The sequence below is a fragment of the Simochromis diagramma genome, unplaced genomic scaffold (genome assembly GCF_900408965.1).
Source record: "Simochromis diagramma unplaced genomic scaffold, fSimDia1.1 OVJJ01000347.1, whole genome shotgun sequence".
NCBI lineage: Eukaryota > Metazoa > Chordata > Actinopteri > Cichliformes > Cichlidae > Simochromis > Simochromis diagramma.
In genome coordinates, this window is record NW_024387507.1 from 14,135 (window position 1) to 32,283 (window position 18,149).

The 18,149-nt window shown below is 42.6% G+C and overlaps 1 protein-coding gene across 2 annotated transcripts; it reads right to left on the minus strand.

Moving 5' to 3' along the window:
- Positions 1-421: 421 nt before the first annotated feature.
- On the minus strand, positions 422-14,899 carry LOC120725782 (zinc finger protein OZF-like). 2 transcript variants are annotated; one of them, XM_040018822.1, is made up of 4 exons: positions 14,715-14,899; positions 12,596-12,684; positions 1,395-1,839; positions 422-1,058 (listed from the first exon to the last, which is right to left on the minus strand). In XM_040018822.1, exons 1-4 carry the CDS (start codon positions 14,788-14,790, stop codon positions 622-624), a joined length of 1,047 nt encoding a protein of 348 aa, XP_039874756.1. In that variant the 5' UTR covers positions 14,791-14,899; the 3' UTR covers positions 422-621. The 2 variants fall into 2 exon arrangements, with proteins under 2 accessions (XP_039874756.1, XP_039874755.1); XM_040018821.1 differs by having other exon boundaries at positions 424-1,839; positions 14,715-14,897.
- Between the last annotated feature and the right edge of the window lie 3,250 nt (positions 14,900-18,149).

The window sequence follows — 18,149 nt, forward strand, 5'->3', positions numbered from 1 at the left end:
AACTCTAATCATTGACTAATTAAGGAATCACTGCAGCTACAATGTATTTTTTGGATTTGAAAACTGGGAAAAAAAAATACCTTATGCACTCTTCTAATTGGTTGTGTAGCTGTATTATAGTCAAAGATTACACTTAGTGCCTGGAAATATGCCAAGATTGAAAAAAACATTTTAGCTGCTCATTATAGTTCACACACTCATAACTGCCCTTTTGAAGGAAAGTGTTATTGTGTGACAGTTTTAAGGCAAAGGAGGGTGGGACTGACAAAATGTATTGGGGACTTCCCCCTTCAAGCATGAAACTTGGTATTTGATACTTTTGCTCCCTTACAAGAATAAACACAATTCTTGACTGTTGCTCAATTCTTTCATTTTTATTGTGTTTATTTATTGTGTTTATTGTGACATTTGTCCCAATATAGGATATAAACCGGTAATAATAAACAACATAGCTAAACAATGAACCAACAGAACAGGAACATACAGAATTTAAAGCTTCATGAAATATAAGATCAGAGTTTCCCTGATACAATTAATAAAATAAACTGAACAAACAATGCTGAGAGTTCTTTACTGCTCTAGACAGAAAAATAATGGCCTGAATATGGATCATCTTTTCACTCACGTGTTTAGCGATGACTCACAGCTGTCCCGCATTTTCTTAGTATGAACATTTGAACGCGCATGAATTCTCATGTGCTTCTTTAATTTTATCCTCTGGACAAACCTTTCCCCACAGATGCTACAAGGATACGGTTTCTCACCTGTGTGAATTCTTACATGACAGTTCAAATGTGATTTCTGAATAAATCTTTTCCCACAGGTGTTACAAGAATACGGCTTCTCACCTGTGTGAATTCTCATGTGTCTTTTGCATGCTGATGGGTGAGCAAATCTTTGACCACAGGTGGTACAAAGATATGGTTTCTCACCTGTGTGAATTCTTATATGACTTTCCAGTTGTGACTTCTGAATAAATCTTTTCCCACAGGCATTACAAGAATACGGTTTCTCACCAGTGTGAATTCTCATGTGTGTTTTTAATGCTGAGGAGACAGCAAATCTTTTTCCACAGAAGCCACAGGAATACAGCTTCTCAACTGTGTGAATTCTTGTGTGTTTTTTGAACACTGATGATGCAGCAAATCTTTTCCCACAGGTGCTACATGAATACGGCATCTCACCAGCGTGAATTCTCATGTGTTTTTTGAACGCTGATGGGCCAGAAAATCTTTTTCCACAGGTCCTACAGGAATACAAGTTCTCACCTGTGTGAATTCTCATGTGTGTTTTGCATGCTGCTGGAAGAGCAAATCTTTTACCACAGGTGGTACAAGGATATGGTTTCTCACCTGTGTGAATTCTTATATGACTTTCCAGTTGTGACTTCTGAATAAATCTTTTCCCACAGGTGTTACAAGAATACGGCTTCTCACCTGTGTGAACTCTTAGATGTGTAGTCATTTTGTATTTATTCTGTAAACTTTTTCCACACACGTCACATTGTACAGACTTGTTCTTTGTGTCAGTTCTACTTTGACGCACTGACACAGGACTGTTGTCTACTCTCTGACTGTGATGTCTCTTCTTCAGCTCTGAATTTCTAGTAGATCCAGAGTCCACATGCCCATTTTCTTTCATGATATCTGCTCTCTGCTTCAGGAGAGCTGTGAGAAGGAGCTGCTCACTGTTTGGTTCTGGTTCACTGTGGTGACTTTCCTCATAAGTAGGAGTCTTCATGAAGGTATCACTCTCCTGCTTCAGTCCAAGCTGCTCTCCCTCCTGAATGCTGCACAGTTCCTCCTGTTCCTCTTTAATCTGTGGAGGCTCTGGGTCCTCCTGGTCCAGACTAGAGTTCCTCTCCTGGTTAAGACCCGCTGTTCTGTAAGAGCCTCTTCTTCCTCAATAGCATGTTGGTGTAGGACATCTGAAGGCACAAGGAAGAAAAATGATAGCAAAACAAACATTTGCGAAAATGTTTACTGGTCTGAACCATAAGCAGATCTCTACATAGTAAGCATGTTGCTCACACATACCACTAAAATTTAAAGTGTACAAATGTGAAAAATTATTAAGGCACTGATGGAAATGTTTAGTTCTGTCATGGTGTGTGCTGTGTGCAGGCAGGAGACGAGGACCCAAACGCAGAACTCATAGAGGCAAACGTAGAGTCAAAACAGCTTTAACCCTTTTAAAGCCGGTTGGAGCGGGCACGCTCCGTTTTGCGTAACTATTTTAAAATCCCGGTAGCACTGCAACCACGTGAGCTAGCGCAACAATTTTTTTTGCATACGAAACCGGAGAATTTGTACTTGCATCTTATGCCATCAGCTTGTCCTAAGTCACAGTTCCTTCCACATATAGCTTTGCAAAAACTGCATAAAAAGCGCTTGCAGGAACAAAAACAAAATATTCCAGAAACACACTTTGCCGATCAGCTGTTCATAACACTTCCTACATCCATCAGTGTGAACTATCGCATGTCCACTAGGGCTGCCACAAACAATTATTTTGATAGTCGACTAGTCACCGATTATTTTTGCGATTAGTCGACTAATCAGATCATCATCCATTGAACGTAAAACGTACAGCTTATTGCACCAGCAGCATCTGCTCATATATAACTATCATTAGCTTACAGCTTTAAGTGTTTAAGGTATGTGCTAACTAAAAATAAAGACAAGATGATAGTTTATTAAATTTTAATGAAATTTGCAGATTGTTTCGGTGAAGTTTAATAAACTCCTTGCTATCTAAAATATAACAGGACACCGGAGTAAATTCTCCAGCATCTCACACTTCTGATAATCAGCTGTCTGCTTGACGTTTATTCAACTGTGTAAAAACTATAACTTTAATCTCAGCCAAACCGATTTACTCAGGAACAAATAAAATACTAAAAAAGCCAAACAATAACATTTTTAAGTTATCTAAGTGACTTATATATGTTTAAAATGAGTAGCGAAAGACGGCGGTGGGTTTGAAAACGATTTGCCGGGAGTCCGGTGCTCTCACAGCTCTAGTGAGCCTTGCCCCTGGCTAGCTATCGAGCTAGTGGGTAACAGACGTCTCCGAAAACATCGGAGCGCTTTTGAAAATATGTGGTGTCTTGATAAACTGAGCAGATATTTGAGGTAAACACAGCTACATTCTCGCCTGAAAATATGTTAAACGTTTATTTTGTGACCCAGAAAGAATAATAAGCGTAATATTAAAACTAACTAGCTGCCGCCATTGTTGGAAACTGAGCTGGGCTGTGCTATGAATTTTGGGACACAGCTTCTTCTTCGGGGTTTAACGGCAGCTGGCATCCTTGTACATGCAGTGCTGCCATCTTCTGTTTCAGTCCGTTATTACACTCTTAAATCCTGCTACTTATTCCTGCGTCTTTTGGGATCTTACAAAGCTTCAAACGACGCGTCGACTATTAAATTAGTCATCGACGATTTTGATAGTCGACCTAATCGTGACTAGTCGACTAATCGTGGCAGCCCTAATGTCCACCATGACCTGCCCGAAACCGGAAGTCATTTTGCGGAAATGTAGTTTTTTTTACCATCGGAGTCTTATGAGCCTATACTGATGTTTTTTAAAGTTATGTTTGACTTTATGACTTTCTGTGTCGTTTCTGGGAAGCTTAGGACTCATATTGCACTGCTGGAAATATGCTGTCCTGCATATGCTGTTATTTTGCAAATTTGCATTATAATATTTATTTGCATTTTTCCTGCAGTATATGAAAATTGGTGTATTTCAAAAATAAAATTATGAAGACACTTAAAATAAATTTCCTGTGGTAGGAAACTATTTTGTGCAACTTTTTTGTATTTACAGTTTTGAGGGATAAGCCTCTTAAATTTCTCTAACTAGAATATATGTTAAAAAAACAAAAACAATTTTCAATTTTTTTGTAGTTTATTGCACTTTTTTGCAATTTATGTAAGTACTATACACTTAATGCATACATATTATTAAGATTTAGGCTATAATGGTTGTATTGATGTATATCAACTTGAAATGCTCCTAAAAATGGCACTACAGCATGTAAAAATATAATATAAGCTCTGGCAGACTTGGTTCTATGGTAGGTCTTAAAGGGTTAATGCTCAACTCCAACATAAGAAAACTGAATATACAATCATAACTTTTGCAGGCAGACAGAACACACAGCATAAGAAAAAGGTGAACCAATGTTAACAATGCGACAACAATTACCAACTGACAGGAGATTAAAACACACTGGCAGGAACATGAGGAAAAGAGGAACAGGTGGACACACAGCTGGAACTTATTAGGCAAGACAAGACAAGGAAGAGGAGAAGTGAGAAATGGAATGAAAATCATACATGATTCCAAACATTTTTTACAAATAAATAACTGAAAAGTGGGGTGTGCGTAATTATTCAGCCCCCTGAGTCAATACTTTGTAGAACTACCTTTTGCTGCAATTATAGCTGCCAGTGTTTTAGGGCAGTGGTCCCCAACCCACGGGCCTCGGACCGGTACCAGTCCGTGAATCGTTTGGTACCGGGCTGCGAGAGTTGAGGCTCAGGTGTGAAATGTATGGTTTTCAGGGTTTTTATCATTTTCAGCGTTATTTTTGTTATCGTTTTTATCGTTAACTCGGTTTTCCTGGGTCTTTTCACGTGTGTTATGAATAAAACTTCTTTTTTTCGGTACCGGTACTAGTTTTATTTGTTGTATTTATCTGCTACACCTTAAAGGCCGGTCCGTGAAAATATTGTCAGGCATAAACCGGTCCGTGGCGCAAAAAAGGTTGGGGACCGCTATTTTAGGGTATGTCTCTACCAGCTTTGCACATCTACAGACTGAAATTCGCCCATTCTTCTTTGCAAAACAGCTCCAGCTCAGTCAGATGGACAGCGTTTGTGAACAGCAGTTTTAAGATCTTGCCACAGACTCTCGATTGGATTTAGATCTGGACTTTGACTGGGCCATTCTAACACATGGATGCGTTTTGTTTTTAAACCATTCCATTGTTTGCCCTTGCTTTATGTTTAGGGTCGTTGTCCTGCTGGAAGGTGAACCTCTGCCCCAGTCCTCAAGTCTTTTGCTCCAAGAGGTTTTCTTCCAAGATTGCCCTGTATTTGGCTCCATCTATTTTCCCATCAACTCTGACCAGCTTCGCTGTCCCTGCTGAAGAGAAGCACTCCCAGAGCATGATGCTGCCACCACCATATTTGACAGTGGGGATGGTGTGTTCAGAGTGATGTGCAATGTTAGTTTTCCGTCACACATAGCGTTTTGCTTTTTGGCCAAAAAGTTCCATTTTGGTCTCATCTGACCAGAGCACCTTCTTCCACATGTTTGCTGTGTCCCCCACATGGCTTGTGGCAAACTGCGAACAGGACTTCTTATGGTTTTTAGATGTGAGACTTTAAGACTTTAATGATGGCGGCGCACGTAGTTGCAGCAGCTCAGTGTTCTACCGATCGATGCTATGTTTGGATAATTTTGTACGCCTTATGTTTGTTTTTGTGTTTCTACCAGCCAAGCGAATAACATCTATAGCCGACATGATCTCCTCAGATTGGAGTAAGTTACCGCGAGAGCGTGACTAGCAAATTTGTCCGCTTACACAAGATACCGGTGGAAATAGCGAGGAGTCCGGGCTCCCCATGGATTGTTATCCCTTCGGGGTGGAGGCGCAGGCGGCGTCGAGAGAGAAGGAGACGGCAAGGCTGCAGGGCCGGCGCGCTAGCCAGGCTACGGAGGCAGCACTCAAACCACCGCTCCCCAGCCTATTCATCACAAATGCCAGATCCCTCGCAAACAAGTTGGACGAATTGAGGTTGCAATAGCAGCGAATAACTTCATCAAAGACTCATGCATCCTTCTTATCACTGAATCCTGGCTACAACAATCCATTCCAGACTCTGCTATTGAGCTAGCAGGCTATACCACACAGCGATATGACCGAACAGTGGACTCCGGTAAGCGCAAAGGAGGGGGGCTCTGTATGTATGTGAACAACAGCTGGTGTACCAACACAGTGATAATAGACCGTCACTGTTCACCGGACATTGAATATCTGACTGTTAAATGCAGGCCCATCTACCTACCTAGGGAGTTCACCGTTGTCATAATAACAGCTGTTTACATACCACCAGATGCTAATGCTAACTCGGCGATCGCACTCCTGCATACAAAACATCAATAATAAACAGAGTACCTACCCTGACGCTGTACATATCGTAGCAGGGGACTTCAATCACGCAGACTTTAAAAAGAGCAATCCCCAAATTCCACCACACGTCAAGTGTGCCACTAGGGGTGACAAGATTCTGGACAAAGTTTATTCCAACATCAAAATGGGCTACAGGGCCAGGCCCTTTGCCACATCTGGGTCAGTCTGACCACTTGTCACTGTTTCTAATCCCTGCATATGCCCCCCTCAAGAAAACTGCTCTTATCATGCACAAAGAATATTACCATATGGCCAGAGGGTGCCTCTCAGCAGCTGCAGGACTGTTTTGACAGGACTAACTGGGATATCTTTGAACATCAGGACTTGGAAATGTTCACAGACAGTGTCCTCTGCTATATAAAACACTGCATAGACACTGTTACGGCAGTCAAACGGATCCGGGCTTATCCCAACCAAAAGCCCTGGATGACCCGGGAGGTCAGGCAGCTGCTGAAGGAGAGGAACATTGCGTTCAGGTCTGGCAACAGGGATTACTACACCACAGCCCGATCCAACCTGAAGAGAGGCATCAGAGAGGCAAAGGGGGACTATAGGAGGAGGATTGAGGACCATCTGAAGAGTAATACCAGCCGGCAGGTGTGGCAAGGCATCCAGCACCTAACCAACTATAAGATCAATCTCGGAGCTGCGGACGGTGACCTGGAGCTGGCAGAGGAGCTGAATATCTTCTTCGCCCGCTTTGAGACCAGGGTACCGGAGGTATTGGAGCCACAGCAGCAACACGCCACCCATAGCAGCACCGCCCTCACCCTGGAAGAGCACGAGGTGAGGCGCATGCTGCAGGCTGTTAACCCGAGAAAGGCGGCGGGTCCTGATGGTGTGCCAGGTCGAATATTGAGGGATTGTGCAGAACAGCTGGCTGGGATCTTCACCAGGATCTTCAACAAATCCCTCGCACAGGCGACTGTCCCACTCTGCCTGAAGTCCTCCACCATAGTCCCCTTGCCTAAGAAGCCCCACATCACCGGCCTGAATGACTACAGACCGGTGGCACTCACCCCAGTGGTAATGAAATGCTTTGAGAAGCTGGTCCGCAGACACATCACAGCAGCCCTGCCCCGCAGCCTGGATCCACACCAGTTTGCCTACAGAGCAAACCGGTCCACGGAAGACGCTGTAGCCACAGCACTCCATGCTGCATTAACTCCCTGGAAGAGCATGGTAGCTATGTGCGGATGCTCTTCGTGGATTACTGCTCAGCTTTTAACACCATCCTTCCACACAAACTGGTGGCCAAGCTACAAGACCTGGGGCTTCCATACAGCACCTGCATGTGGATCAACAGCTTCCTCTCGGGCCGTAGACAGAGAGTCAGAGTTGGTCATCACACATCCTCAGCCCTGAGTCTCAGCACTGGCTCACCCCAGGGCTGTGTGCTCAGTCCACTGCTCTACTCTCTCTACACACACGACTGCACTCCTCGCCACCACAGCAACATCTTTGTGAAATTTGCAGATGACACCACAGCGGTGGGGCTCATTTCCAAGGGAGACGAGTCTACGTACAGAGACGAGGTGGAGCAGCTGACGTCATGGTGTAAGGCCAATAACCTCCTCCTCAACACTTCAAAAACCAAAGAACTCATAATAGATTTCAGAAGGAAAAAGGCAGAGATCCAACCACTATTCATAAATGGGGACTGTGTAGAAAGGGTGGCAAGCTTCCGCTTCCTGGGAGTCAATATAGAGGAGAACCTTTCCTGGAGTGTGAACACCTCCGAGCTGCTGAAAAAGGCCCAACAGAGACTGTACTTCCTGAGAATTCTCAGGAGGAATAACATCACACAGAAACTGCTGGTGTCCTTCTACAGAGCCACCATTGAGAGTGTTCTAACTTACTGCATATGTATTTGGTACACTAGCTGCACAGGGGCTCAGAGGAAAGCACTCCAAGGGATCATTAACACCGCCCAAAAGATCACTGGCTGCCCTCTCCCCACACTGGAAGTTCTACACAATGCCCACTGTTTTAAAAAGGCCCAAAACATCATAAAAGACACCTCACATCCTGGCCACTCCCTGTTCGAACTGTTGCCCTCAGGCAGACGGTACAGGGCAATCAGAGCAAGGACTAATAGACTCAAACACAGCTGTTATCCAACTGCAATAACACATCTGAATACTACAAAAAAAAATGTCTATCACGCCACTCTTGTGTTAATCTATGCACGGCCTGAAGCATGTGTGTGGGAATGTATGTGAATGTTTTACTGTTACATCTTATTAGTATTTTAAGTATTCTATTTTATTTATTGAATTTTATTGTTTTATTTATATTTTGATATTGCTAGGGATGATGCAATGATCGGGGACCATTCTTCATTTCGTTGTTTCTCGTGACAATGACAATAAAGTTTCTGATTCTGATCTGATTCTTCTGTTAACAACTTTCTTCTTGCCACTCTTCCATAAAGGCCAACTTTGTGCAGTGCACGACTAATAGTTGTCCTATGGACAGATTCCCCCACCTGAGCTGTAGATCTCTGCAGCTCGTCCAGAGTCACCATGGGCCTCTTGGCTGCTCTTCTGATCAGCGCTCTCCTTGTTCGGCCTGTGAGTTTAGGTGGACGGCCTTGTCTTGGTAGGTTTACAGTTGTGCCATACTCCTTCCATTTCTGAATGATCGCTTGAACAGTGCTCCGTGGGATGTTGAATTGAATTGAATGAATGCTTTATTGGCCATATGCAGGTTGCCCCCGCAGAGGAATAGGACCCCCCCCCGACTTACACACACAAACAAGGACATCACATGGGAATACAGTCGGAGATCGGCAGCATTGCAGAGAAAACACTGAAAAATTACACAACAATGGGAAAAAGTACAAGAGGAAAAAAAGAGACCTCTTCTCACGCTGGGCACCTATGGGAGGACAGCATGAGAACAGGAAACAAAAAAAAAACTCCTCTTCACAGAGAGCACATTAATGTCCACATCACAGCATTAGAGCACGTGACTAGCCACAGGGGTGGATAGGGGGGTGGGGGGTAATCCGAAGGAACACAGCAGTCGTCCTACACAGCGCTACCATTTCAGCGCGGCACGCAGACCCGCAGTCTTCCCCCGCAGGAAACAAGCATCAAAGGCGTTTGGAAAGGGAGGGGGATGAGTGCGTGCTTATCAGTGTAAGTGTATGTGTGTGCGTGTCCAGAGTTCAGCTGAGACAGTGTCCTTCGCCCTATCAGGCTAAGTAAACAGTCTGCCAGCCAACCCAGGTGGCCTTGCATGGGATGGGAAGAATAGTCATCACACAGTCGTTATCAGGGAGTTGTTTTGGTGGGCTCCAGCCTCGGGCCTGAGCAGCTGGCGCCGTGGTGTCCATATGTTGAATATTGTTGATTTCTCCTTTATGCGAGCAGCTCCGAATTTAGCACTCTGACACTGGTCTCTCGATCTCCTGTTGGAGAGCCGCGAGCCTCCCCATGATGGTATCAAACTTCTGTTCCGTGGTGTTGTCATTCTTTTGATTCTGAGACCCCACAGCTGCAGTGAGCCGTTCTGCGATGTGTTCCAACTTTCGCTCAAGGGTGTCATTGTGAGCAGGCCCCTCTCTGATGTATCCCATCATATGCTCAATGGTGTTAGTTTGAGTCTTCACGGCAGCTGTAAGCGTCTCCAAGGTGTTAACCATGCTACGTTCGGTGTGAGAGGTCGCGCCTCGTCCCGTCGCTTCAATTCCAGCGGTCAGCCTTGGGGGGGTTTGAACAGCTGGTTCCGCTCTCTTATTTCTCCGATAGGTCAGGGCCAAGCCAGCTCCGATCAGCAAGAACCCTGTTATCATGGTTCCGAATAGGTAGATGTCTTCAGCGTCCTCGATAGACAGTCCCGCCAGGCACAAGATCCTCCAGGTCTGCCACCCATCCATCGTTATCCGGCAGGGAAAGTCCCTCCAGGGCACTCAGGCTCTCCCGAGCCCAGACTTCTCGTTGAGAAGAGGGTGTCAATAGCATTCAGAGACCAGTTGATCAAATCCATAATTCTCTTTTAGGTTTTAGAGAACGACAGTGAGAGACTGTTCCAGGGAAAGTAATGCACACGAGACAAGACAAGGACACGAGAGGCTAAGCAGGGAAGATAAGGGGAAGGAGGAGAAGAGAAAAAGTGCGACCGCCTTCACCGAGAGCCAAGAGACAGAAAGGCTTGGGCAATCTTTTTGTAGCCTAAGCCTGCTTTACATTTCTTAATAACTTTATCCCTGACCTGTCTGCTGTGTTCTTTGGACTTTATGGTGTTGTTGCTCCCAATATTCTCTTAGACAACCTTTGAGGCCGTCACAGAGCAGCTGTATTTGTACTGACATTAGATTACACACAGGTGCACTCTATTTAGTCATTAGCACTCATCAGGCAATGTCTATGGGCAACTGACTGCTCAGACCAGAGGGGGCTGAATAATTACGCACACCCCACTTTTCAGTTATTTGTAAAAAATGTTTGGAATCATGTATGATTTTCGTTCCACTTCTCACGTGTACACCACTTTGTATTGGTCTTTCACGTGGAATTCCAATAAAATTGATTCATGTTTGTGGCTGTAATGTGACAAAATGTGGAAAAGTTCAAGGGGACCGAATACTTTTGCAAGCCACTATAAAGCAGATTACATTAACATGAGACAAGTAAAGCAGGAAATCCACAGACTGAACTCAGAGACACAATACTAACACAGTACACAGTACAGCGACCAGAGTGACATGAGGGGCAAAGGAATCCACAAGCTAAGAAATACTGAACAAAAACCAAAACACTAGTAAACAAGAACCAAGAAGAAAACAGACTAATAAACAATAATGCAAAATCAAAACACTGGGCCACAGGCCTAAGAACATAAGTTCTGACACTTTCATAAGAAAATTTCAAATTTCAGCTTCATATGTGAATATCTGTGATATATGAAATACATAGATGTTGTTGTTTTTTGTTAAATGAATGTGGATATCTGGATTGGCTACAATTATAAGAAGGCATGCTGGGGCAGAGCTCTCTTATACGTAAATGTTTTGGCTGTGCTTGAAATACCATGAGAAATCTCTTCTTGTCTGATAAATTTCAGTTTAGAAACTCTGAATTCCATATTTTCCAAAACAGAATAGGAATATTTATTCATACTTACCCAGACCTGTAAACTGTACACATCTAAAGATTTCCATGCTGCAGAGGAAACATGTTATTCTTTAACTTAAACTGATAACAAAACAAAATGAAACTTGTGTTGTTGTCTTTGTTTTTCTGTGTAGATTTTGTCTGAGCAGTGGGTGAAAACTCATGTTTCACATTGTCCTGGCTGAAGTAATATGTTTATTTAGTTATATAATGTATTGTATGTAATTTGAGTTCTAATTGGTTTGTATCATTATGCTTTGTCGACAGAAACCACACACGCACACACTCTTGCCCTTGCTGTGGCCACATTCTCAACTTGAAATGTAAAGAATGACAACTTTATTCCTGGATTCTGCCTGTTTGTTCCTCTCATATCCAAACATTTGCAAGTGTTCTGACCCGACACTCTGAAGTGATTGCTGCCAGCTCAGATTTCCTGAAACCTTCTAAACACACATGCATAAATTTTCACCTTTTTGCATGAGTTAATGGTGGAAATGTGTTTATGTAAACGAAAACCAAATATCAGGCTGAAGAAATTCATTCATGTTGCTAATTACTTTGGGACCTTCAATTCTTCCTGTGCCTCTAAAAACAAATGCAACTTTGACGGTTCGAGCCCCGGCTTGGACAGTCTCTGTCGTTGTGTCCTTGGGCAAGACACTTCACCTGTTGCCTACTGGTGGTGGTCAGAGGGCCCAGTGGCGCCAGTGTCCAGCAGCCTCACCTCTGTCAGTGTGCCCCAAAGCAGCTGTGGCTACAATGTAGCTTGCCATCACCAGTGTGTGAATGGGTGGATGACTGGATGTAGTGTAAAGCGCTTTGGCATCCTTAGGGACTAAGTAAAGCGCTATACAAATACAGGCCATTTACCATTTACTATGTCCTTATGGTATAGTGAGGGTGCTGAAGCCAATCCCAGCTACCATAGGGAGAGGCAGGGTTCATCTTGGACAGGTCACTTCAGGTCAAACTCAGGACCTTGTTGCTGTGGGGCAACAGTACTAACCACTGTTCCACTGTGCTGCCCATGAGACATAATCACTGTTATTAAATGTATTTATTATTTATTTTAAAAATCACAGTTTTACATACCTATTCTGCGTAACTTTATCACAGGTTTCCGGATGGTCTCCATCAGTCTGAGCTGCTCTTCATCAGTCCAGACGATAATGCCTTCAGTCTCCTGCTTCAGTACAAGTTGCTCTCCCTCCTGAATGCTGCAGAGCTCCTCCTGTTCCTCTTTAATCTGTGGAGGCTGGTCCTCCTGGTCCAGACTGGAGTTCCTCTCCTGGTTACAGACCTGCTGCTCATCCAGACCCTCCTCTTCCTCACAGTCATGTTGTTGTGGGAGGTCTTGAGGAACAAAGAAACACAAGAACAATAATCACTAATGTGTTGATAGAAAAACTAATTTTTAAAAGCATGAATCAAAACCTGAACAAATGGTGATCAGCCTGTCATATGACCCATTATGAGCCACACACTTTTAAAAACCCAATTCTTTGATCTCCGGGCTAAAGGAAGAACAACACTTTGTGTTTTAATGCTCAATCAACAATCTATTTAATCAATACAATTCTCTTCATTCCATACCGACTCTTTGAGCAATACGGACGGGAGATGTGCATGGGAGGGGTGCTGCAGATCTCGAAGTGTCTGACAGTTACACACACTCTTATAGCCTCAACCCCCACCGAGTCATTGTTACGGCCTCCGGCTCAGGTGGCCCCGCCTTCCTCTAGGTAAATCAATGTGTTCCAGGACTCGTGTGTGTGATTGGTTACTGGGAGACCCGTGCCAACCCTCTCTTATGCAGAATGAAGTGTGCCAGACCACACGGACGATTGGCTGCCCCGGGATCCCGTGATGCTCCAAGAGGCAATCAGTGGCTGATCGTACCCACCTGTGGCTACAAAAGGCTGGAGGTCCTTCACTCAGTGGCTGCTGCTTAGGACTGAACATGCAGTTTGCCCTTCGTGCCTCCCTCGTCGATCTTTGTTGAACTTGTTCATATTGCTGAACTTTGTCGAATCTTGGTGCATGCTTTAAACTTAGCCTGATTAGAGTTTTGAGCTGCTAGCTGGCTGTGAGTAGGATTTTGTGAAGCTGGCTTGCCTTAGTTAAAACCCTAGCTTTTATTTTGTGTGCGGCCAGCCTGCCTTAGTTACCCTTTAACTTTTACTCGTGACTGTTCTTTCTTTATGTAATAATTGTCTGCCCAGTGGTCTGTTGAACAGCCCTGTCGGTTTTCTGTTTAAAGTTTGTAATTAAAACCCTTTGCTTTACTCAGTTTTGTGTTGGGGGGCTCGTGTATGTTACTCCTTCCCTGACGCCTAGCAGAGGGGGTCGTAACAGTCATAAAACCTAAGCATTCACATTCTTTCTCTACAAGGTATCATGAAACAGTGTAATATTCCATTCCTGTTTTTTTCTCAAAATAAATAATCAATTAATTTTATTACATGTACATGGGGATGTTCACAGCTCAGCCTCCAACATCAAAATCTGCTGGGGCAGTCCCAACAGCACAGATATTATCAACAACCTTTGTCTCTCAAAACTAGGTGCCTGCTAATGCCTCTATCTCCTGCCTCCCTATCTCGTGTCCTTGCTGCCCACTTCTTCACACACTATGTTCTCCTGGCTTTGGCTTACCAACACCTTATCCCACCAAAGGCAGCTTGCCGTCGCCTCTGCTTCTCACCTACACCTCTGACCTATTCTCCCAATTCTGTGTGTGTGCTCTATGTGTGAATGTTTAGTAGCTTGACCTATGACCTACTTAAATAAATAATTAATATAATGCTTTACTATGGTTAATACAACTAAATCCCTAATACTACAATAATCTATTCTCACAACACACACACACAACAGCTCAGGGAAATAGTTGTGCACACTCATAGCTACACGCTAACATGTTAGCATTGAAGCTCCTCACTGTGAGCAAAGACACAAAGTTCACCAAACTAAAATGCAATGTGACCACCATGAAAACATCAGTGTGTAAAATCCTTTTTTAAATGAAGCTTCACTTCAACTTCAGAGAAGGCTGTTAACAACTTGTTAAATGTGTATTCTGCTGACATCTAACTAGATCTTTACTGCACAATCTCAGTGTTTACAGATGATCTAAAACACTAATGCCTGATGTACTCAACATTGGAATCTGTTAGAGAAAAAAAAGTTTAATAAATAAATCAATTAAAATGTTTTAAAAACGAATCTATCAGTGACCATGGACCTGCACCAGTCCAACATAGTCCATCACTGGACACTGACCCACAGCACTGATAAATACCCAGTTTAACATCTTCTAGTAAAGTCAGTCACACTGAAGAATCTGAGCTTGAACAGCACAGAGTTTAAAAACATGTCCATACCTATGATGTGTGAGTTTCTGTCGGGTTTCCGGCTGATATCCAGCAGTCTGTGCTGACGGTTTGATCTCCTCCTCATACTGGACGATGGTTTTTTGAACCTCTGAGAAGATTTCTTCACAAACAGCAGTTAGTCTCTCCTTGATGAACTCTCTCAGATACTGAGCTGAAACTCATCGCTGCTTCAACTGGGCTGAGCGGATCGATACAAGCATCGATGAAGCGATACAGACGTGGTATCAGATCCACACTGATGTGACGGGATCAATACTTCAGTTTTGTGTCTCTCCTCCAAGTTCAGTTCGCTTCATCAACAGCAGCCATGTCTGCACACACCGCTCCTCTACCACAGTAGTGCTGTCCTCCTCCGTTCTTCTTTGGGGCCTGATGGCGTTTTGACAAATCAGCTTTACAGGTGCATTAATCCCGCCTACTGGACTGGAGTGTGGACCAGGAGAATAGCAGGAAAAACAAGGATATTATATTCTTTCATCAATTTTATAATTCGATAGAACAATCATCCATTTACTCGTAGATTTCTGAGTTTAATGAGGAGTCTCTCTTTCCATAACATGTGGTATGGCTGTATTAAAGAAGACTGCTATCATCATTTCCTTATTTGTTTGAGCTTTCCTGATTTCTGATTCCAAATATAACAAACTATCCATCGTCCCTCTTTTTCATGAAACCCACTCTGATCCCCAGAGAAGAGACTGTTAGTATGTAAAAAGTCAGCTTCATCTGTTTTCATTCTCTCCCCAACAATACGATGGGTTTTTAACTAGTTTACTATTGTCTTTAAAATGCACACTGGATTCATTCAACACGTTTATGAGAACGCATCATTTACTAGACGATTTAATTACACACTAATCAATATTTATAACAAATAATATATTTATGAGCACAATATCATTTTTAATAATCTCAAAACATTTCTGACTGTGTGTCTAAATGAAATAAAGTCCAAGATAAGTCAAAAGCTTGTGTCCCAATTCATAGGCCGCATCCTTTGGAGGCCGATTATGCCACAGCCAGGTGACAAAGGCTGTCCTTGTTCAAAGGCTGCTCCCAATGCGGCCCACAAATGCATCCTCTTTTTCATGGAGTTCAAGGATGGGTTGGGGTTCTTTGGTGGCTCAAACCTATCCCAGGATTCATAGCCTGGCGATGGTTGTGGATAATTTTTCGAAAAAATGGTGGACAGCTCAAAATGGGACAGCCAAAGAGTAAACTTTTAAAATTAAGTACTAACTTTTATGTCACTTCTTTTGGATGGTTCACTTGTTAAGCTAAAAGAAAGGTGCTTTATTCATCTATCTGTCCTGCACTCTCTCTCTTTTTCTTTCTCTCTGATTGTGGAATAAAAGTATGAACATGTATTTATAAGTTACACTTGTGTTTGAATCCTGCAGCTTATCACACATTTGATTTCCATGTGTGACAACTGCAAGTGTCCAGAGTGAGGACAGACTGAGGGACCCACTGCTGCACATCATCTGTGAGGCTTTGCAGCCCTGATGATCCACCAGCAGTGTGTGAGGAGAGGAGGAGGAAGAGCCAGCAGCAGCTGACAGATGGAGAGAATAGACAGACTGTTCCCTGTTTGTGAAGGACTGCTAGAAAAGTTTAACATAACTAATTGTCTGTCCTGAATCAGTTTATTAGGTAATGTTCAAATAATTTTATCATTCCAGTGTTTTCAGTGTGGGAGAAAGTACTCAGGGCCTTCAGGTTACACACTATGAAAGGCAGCAGTTTAATATTCAGAAACCTAAAGTATGTATCAGCAGCAGAATGGAGCTAAAAATAAATGTTTGTTTCAGTTCTATGAAGCTTTGAGTATTTTGGATTAGTAGCACTGCTGTGTTTGTTGCATCATATTGCTGTAATTGTTTATATGCTTTATATATTCTGAGGTAAGTTGATCTATAGTGTTTATCATATTCTATAAGGATGTTATGTGTTTGCGTACTTTCTGCCCAGTTTGACCCATTTAGCAGAAGTCAGCCTGTTTAAGGCTCTGATATCTATTCTGTGTGACTTAAAGCAGTTATGACATGGTCTGATTTTCTCACCCAATAAAGGAATTCATATATCAGTCTACTCTTCATTTTATCAGAAACAGTTATCACAGCTCGTACATTTTCTTTTTACACAAATATGTAAGCATTAAGCCAAATTTAGTAATGCCAACATATTAAAAGAACAATATTTGTCTCTTGTATATGATACACCTATATATACACTGTCAAAGGAACCTGTCGAGTGAAGATTTAGGAAATATAAATGACTGCAACTTGAATCTTTACTGGAGCTCAGTATTTGACACTGAGTTCAAGTTCATTGCTGTAATTACTAATAATAATTATAATAATAACTTTAATATTGGTCATTATAGTTACATTGCCAAAGTGAGATGACCTTAGTCTCATGAACAACATTAGCTAATTGTTATTTACTAGCTAATCTTAAAATCACTGTTCAGTACAGAAATGAAGCCCAACAATCCTGTAATCTCAGCCTCAGACAAATTTAGTATTTGTTTTTAAAGCCCTCCATGGCTTGGTGTTGTTTTAAAATAGCTTATGCCGTATCCATCTGTGAGATCTTTTACTGTCTGTAGCAGGGGTCCCCAATCCCAGTCCACGAGGGCCGGTGTCCTTGCAGGTTTTAGATGTGTCCTTGATCCATCACAGCTGATTTAAATGGATAAATTACCTTCTCAACATGTCTTGAAGTTCTCCAGAGGCCTGGTAATGAGCTAATCATTTGATTCAGGTGTGTTGACCCAGGGTGAGAGCTAAAACCAGTAGGGATACCGGCCCTCGTGGGCTGGGCTTGGGGACCCCTGGTCTGTATGAATCAAGTGCTGTCTAAAACATCAGTTCTGCCTTCTGGGGTACCTCAAGGATCTGTTTTAGGTCCGATTCTGTTTTGCTTTATATATATATATATTCACTCTAGGCCAAATTATCAGATGTTACAATATTATTTTGTATCATCTTTATGCTGATGGTATTCGGTTATACTGTTCTTTCAAAGCTTCTGAGCTTTATAAATTGTCTTGTTTAAATAACTGTCTGTCAGAAATCAAACAATCGTTAAATGTCTATTTCCTCCAGTTAAATACAGATAAAACAGAAACTTTAATTATTGCTCCTGATTACATGTTTTCGGAAATATCATTTGAAATATCATTTTTTCAGCATATCAGTTGTTTATATCTTTCAGTTCAATCGAGCCACAGAAACCTGGGTGTCATATTTGACAGTTCAAAGTCACTTGAGAAACACTCCAAACTACTGTTTCTGAACTGTTTATATCATCTAAAAAACATTTATAAACTCAAACTACTGTTGTCAAAGGCAGAACTTGAGTGATTATTCATGCTTTTATTTCTTCTCATTCGGATTGCTGTAATAGTCTTTAACAAAT

Bases quoted from the DNA above. Each gene is read 5' to 3' on its own strand.
- LOC120725782 (XM_040018821.1), bottom strand. From the start codon at position 14,790: ATGAGGAGGAGATCAAACCGTCAGCACAGACTGCTGGATATCAGCCGG. The intron at 12,685-14,714 runs GTATGGACATGT...TTGTTCCTCAAG, and splicing joins CAGAAACTCACACATCATAG to ACCTCCCACAACAACATGAC. The intron at 1,840-12,595 runs GAGGACCAGCCT...AGTCTGGACCAG, and splicing joins GGAACTCCAGTCTGGACCAG to GAGGACCCAGAGCCTCCACA.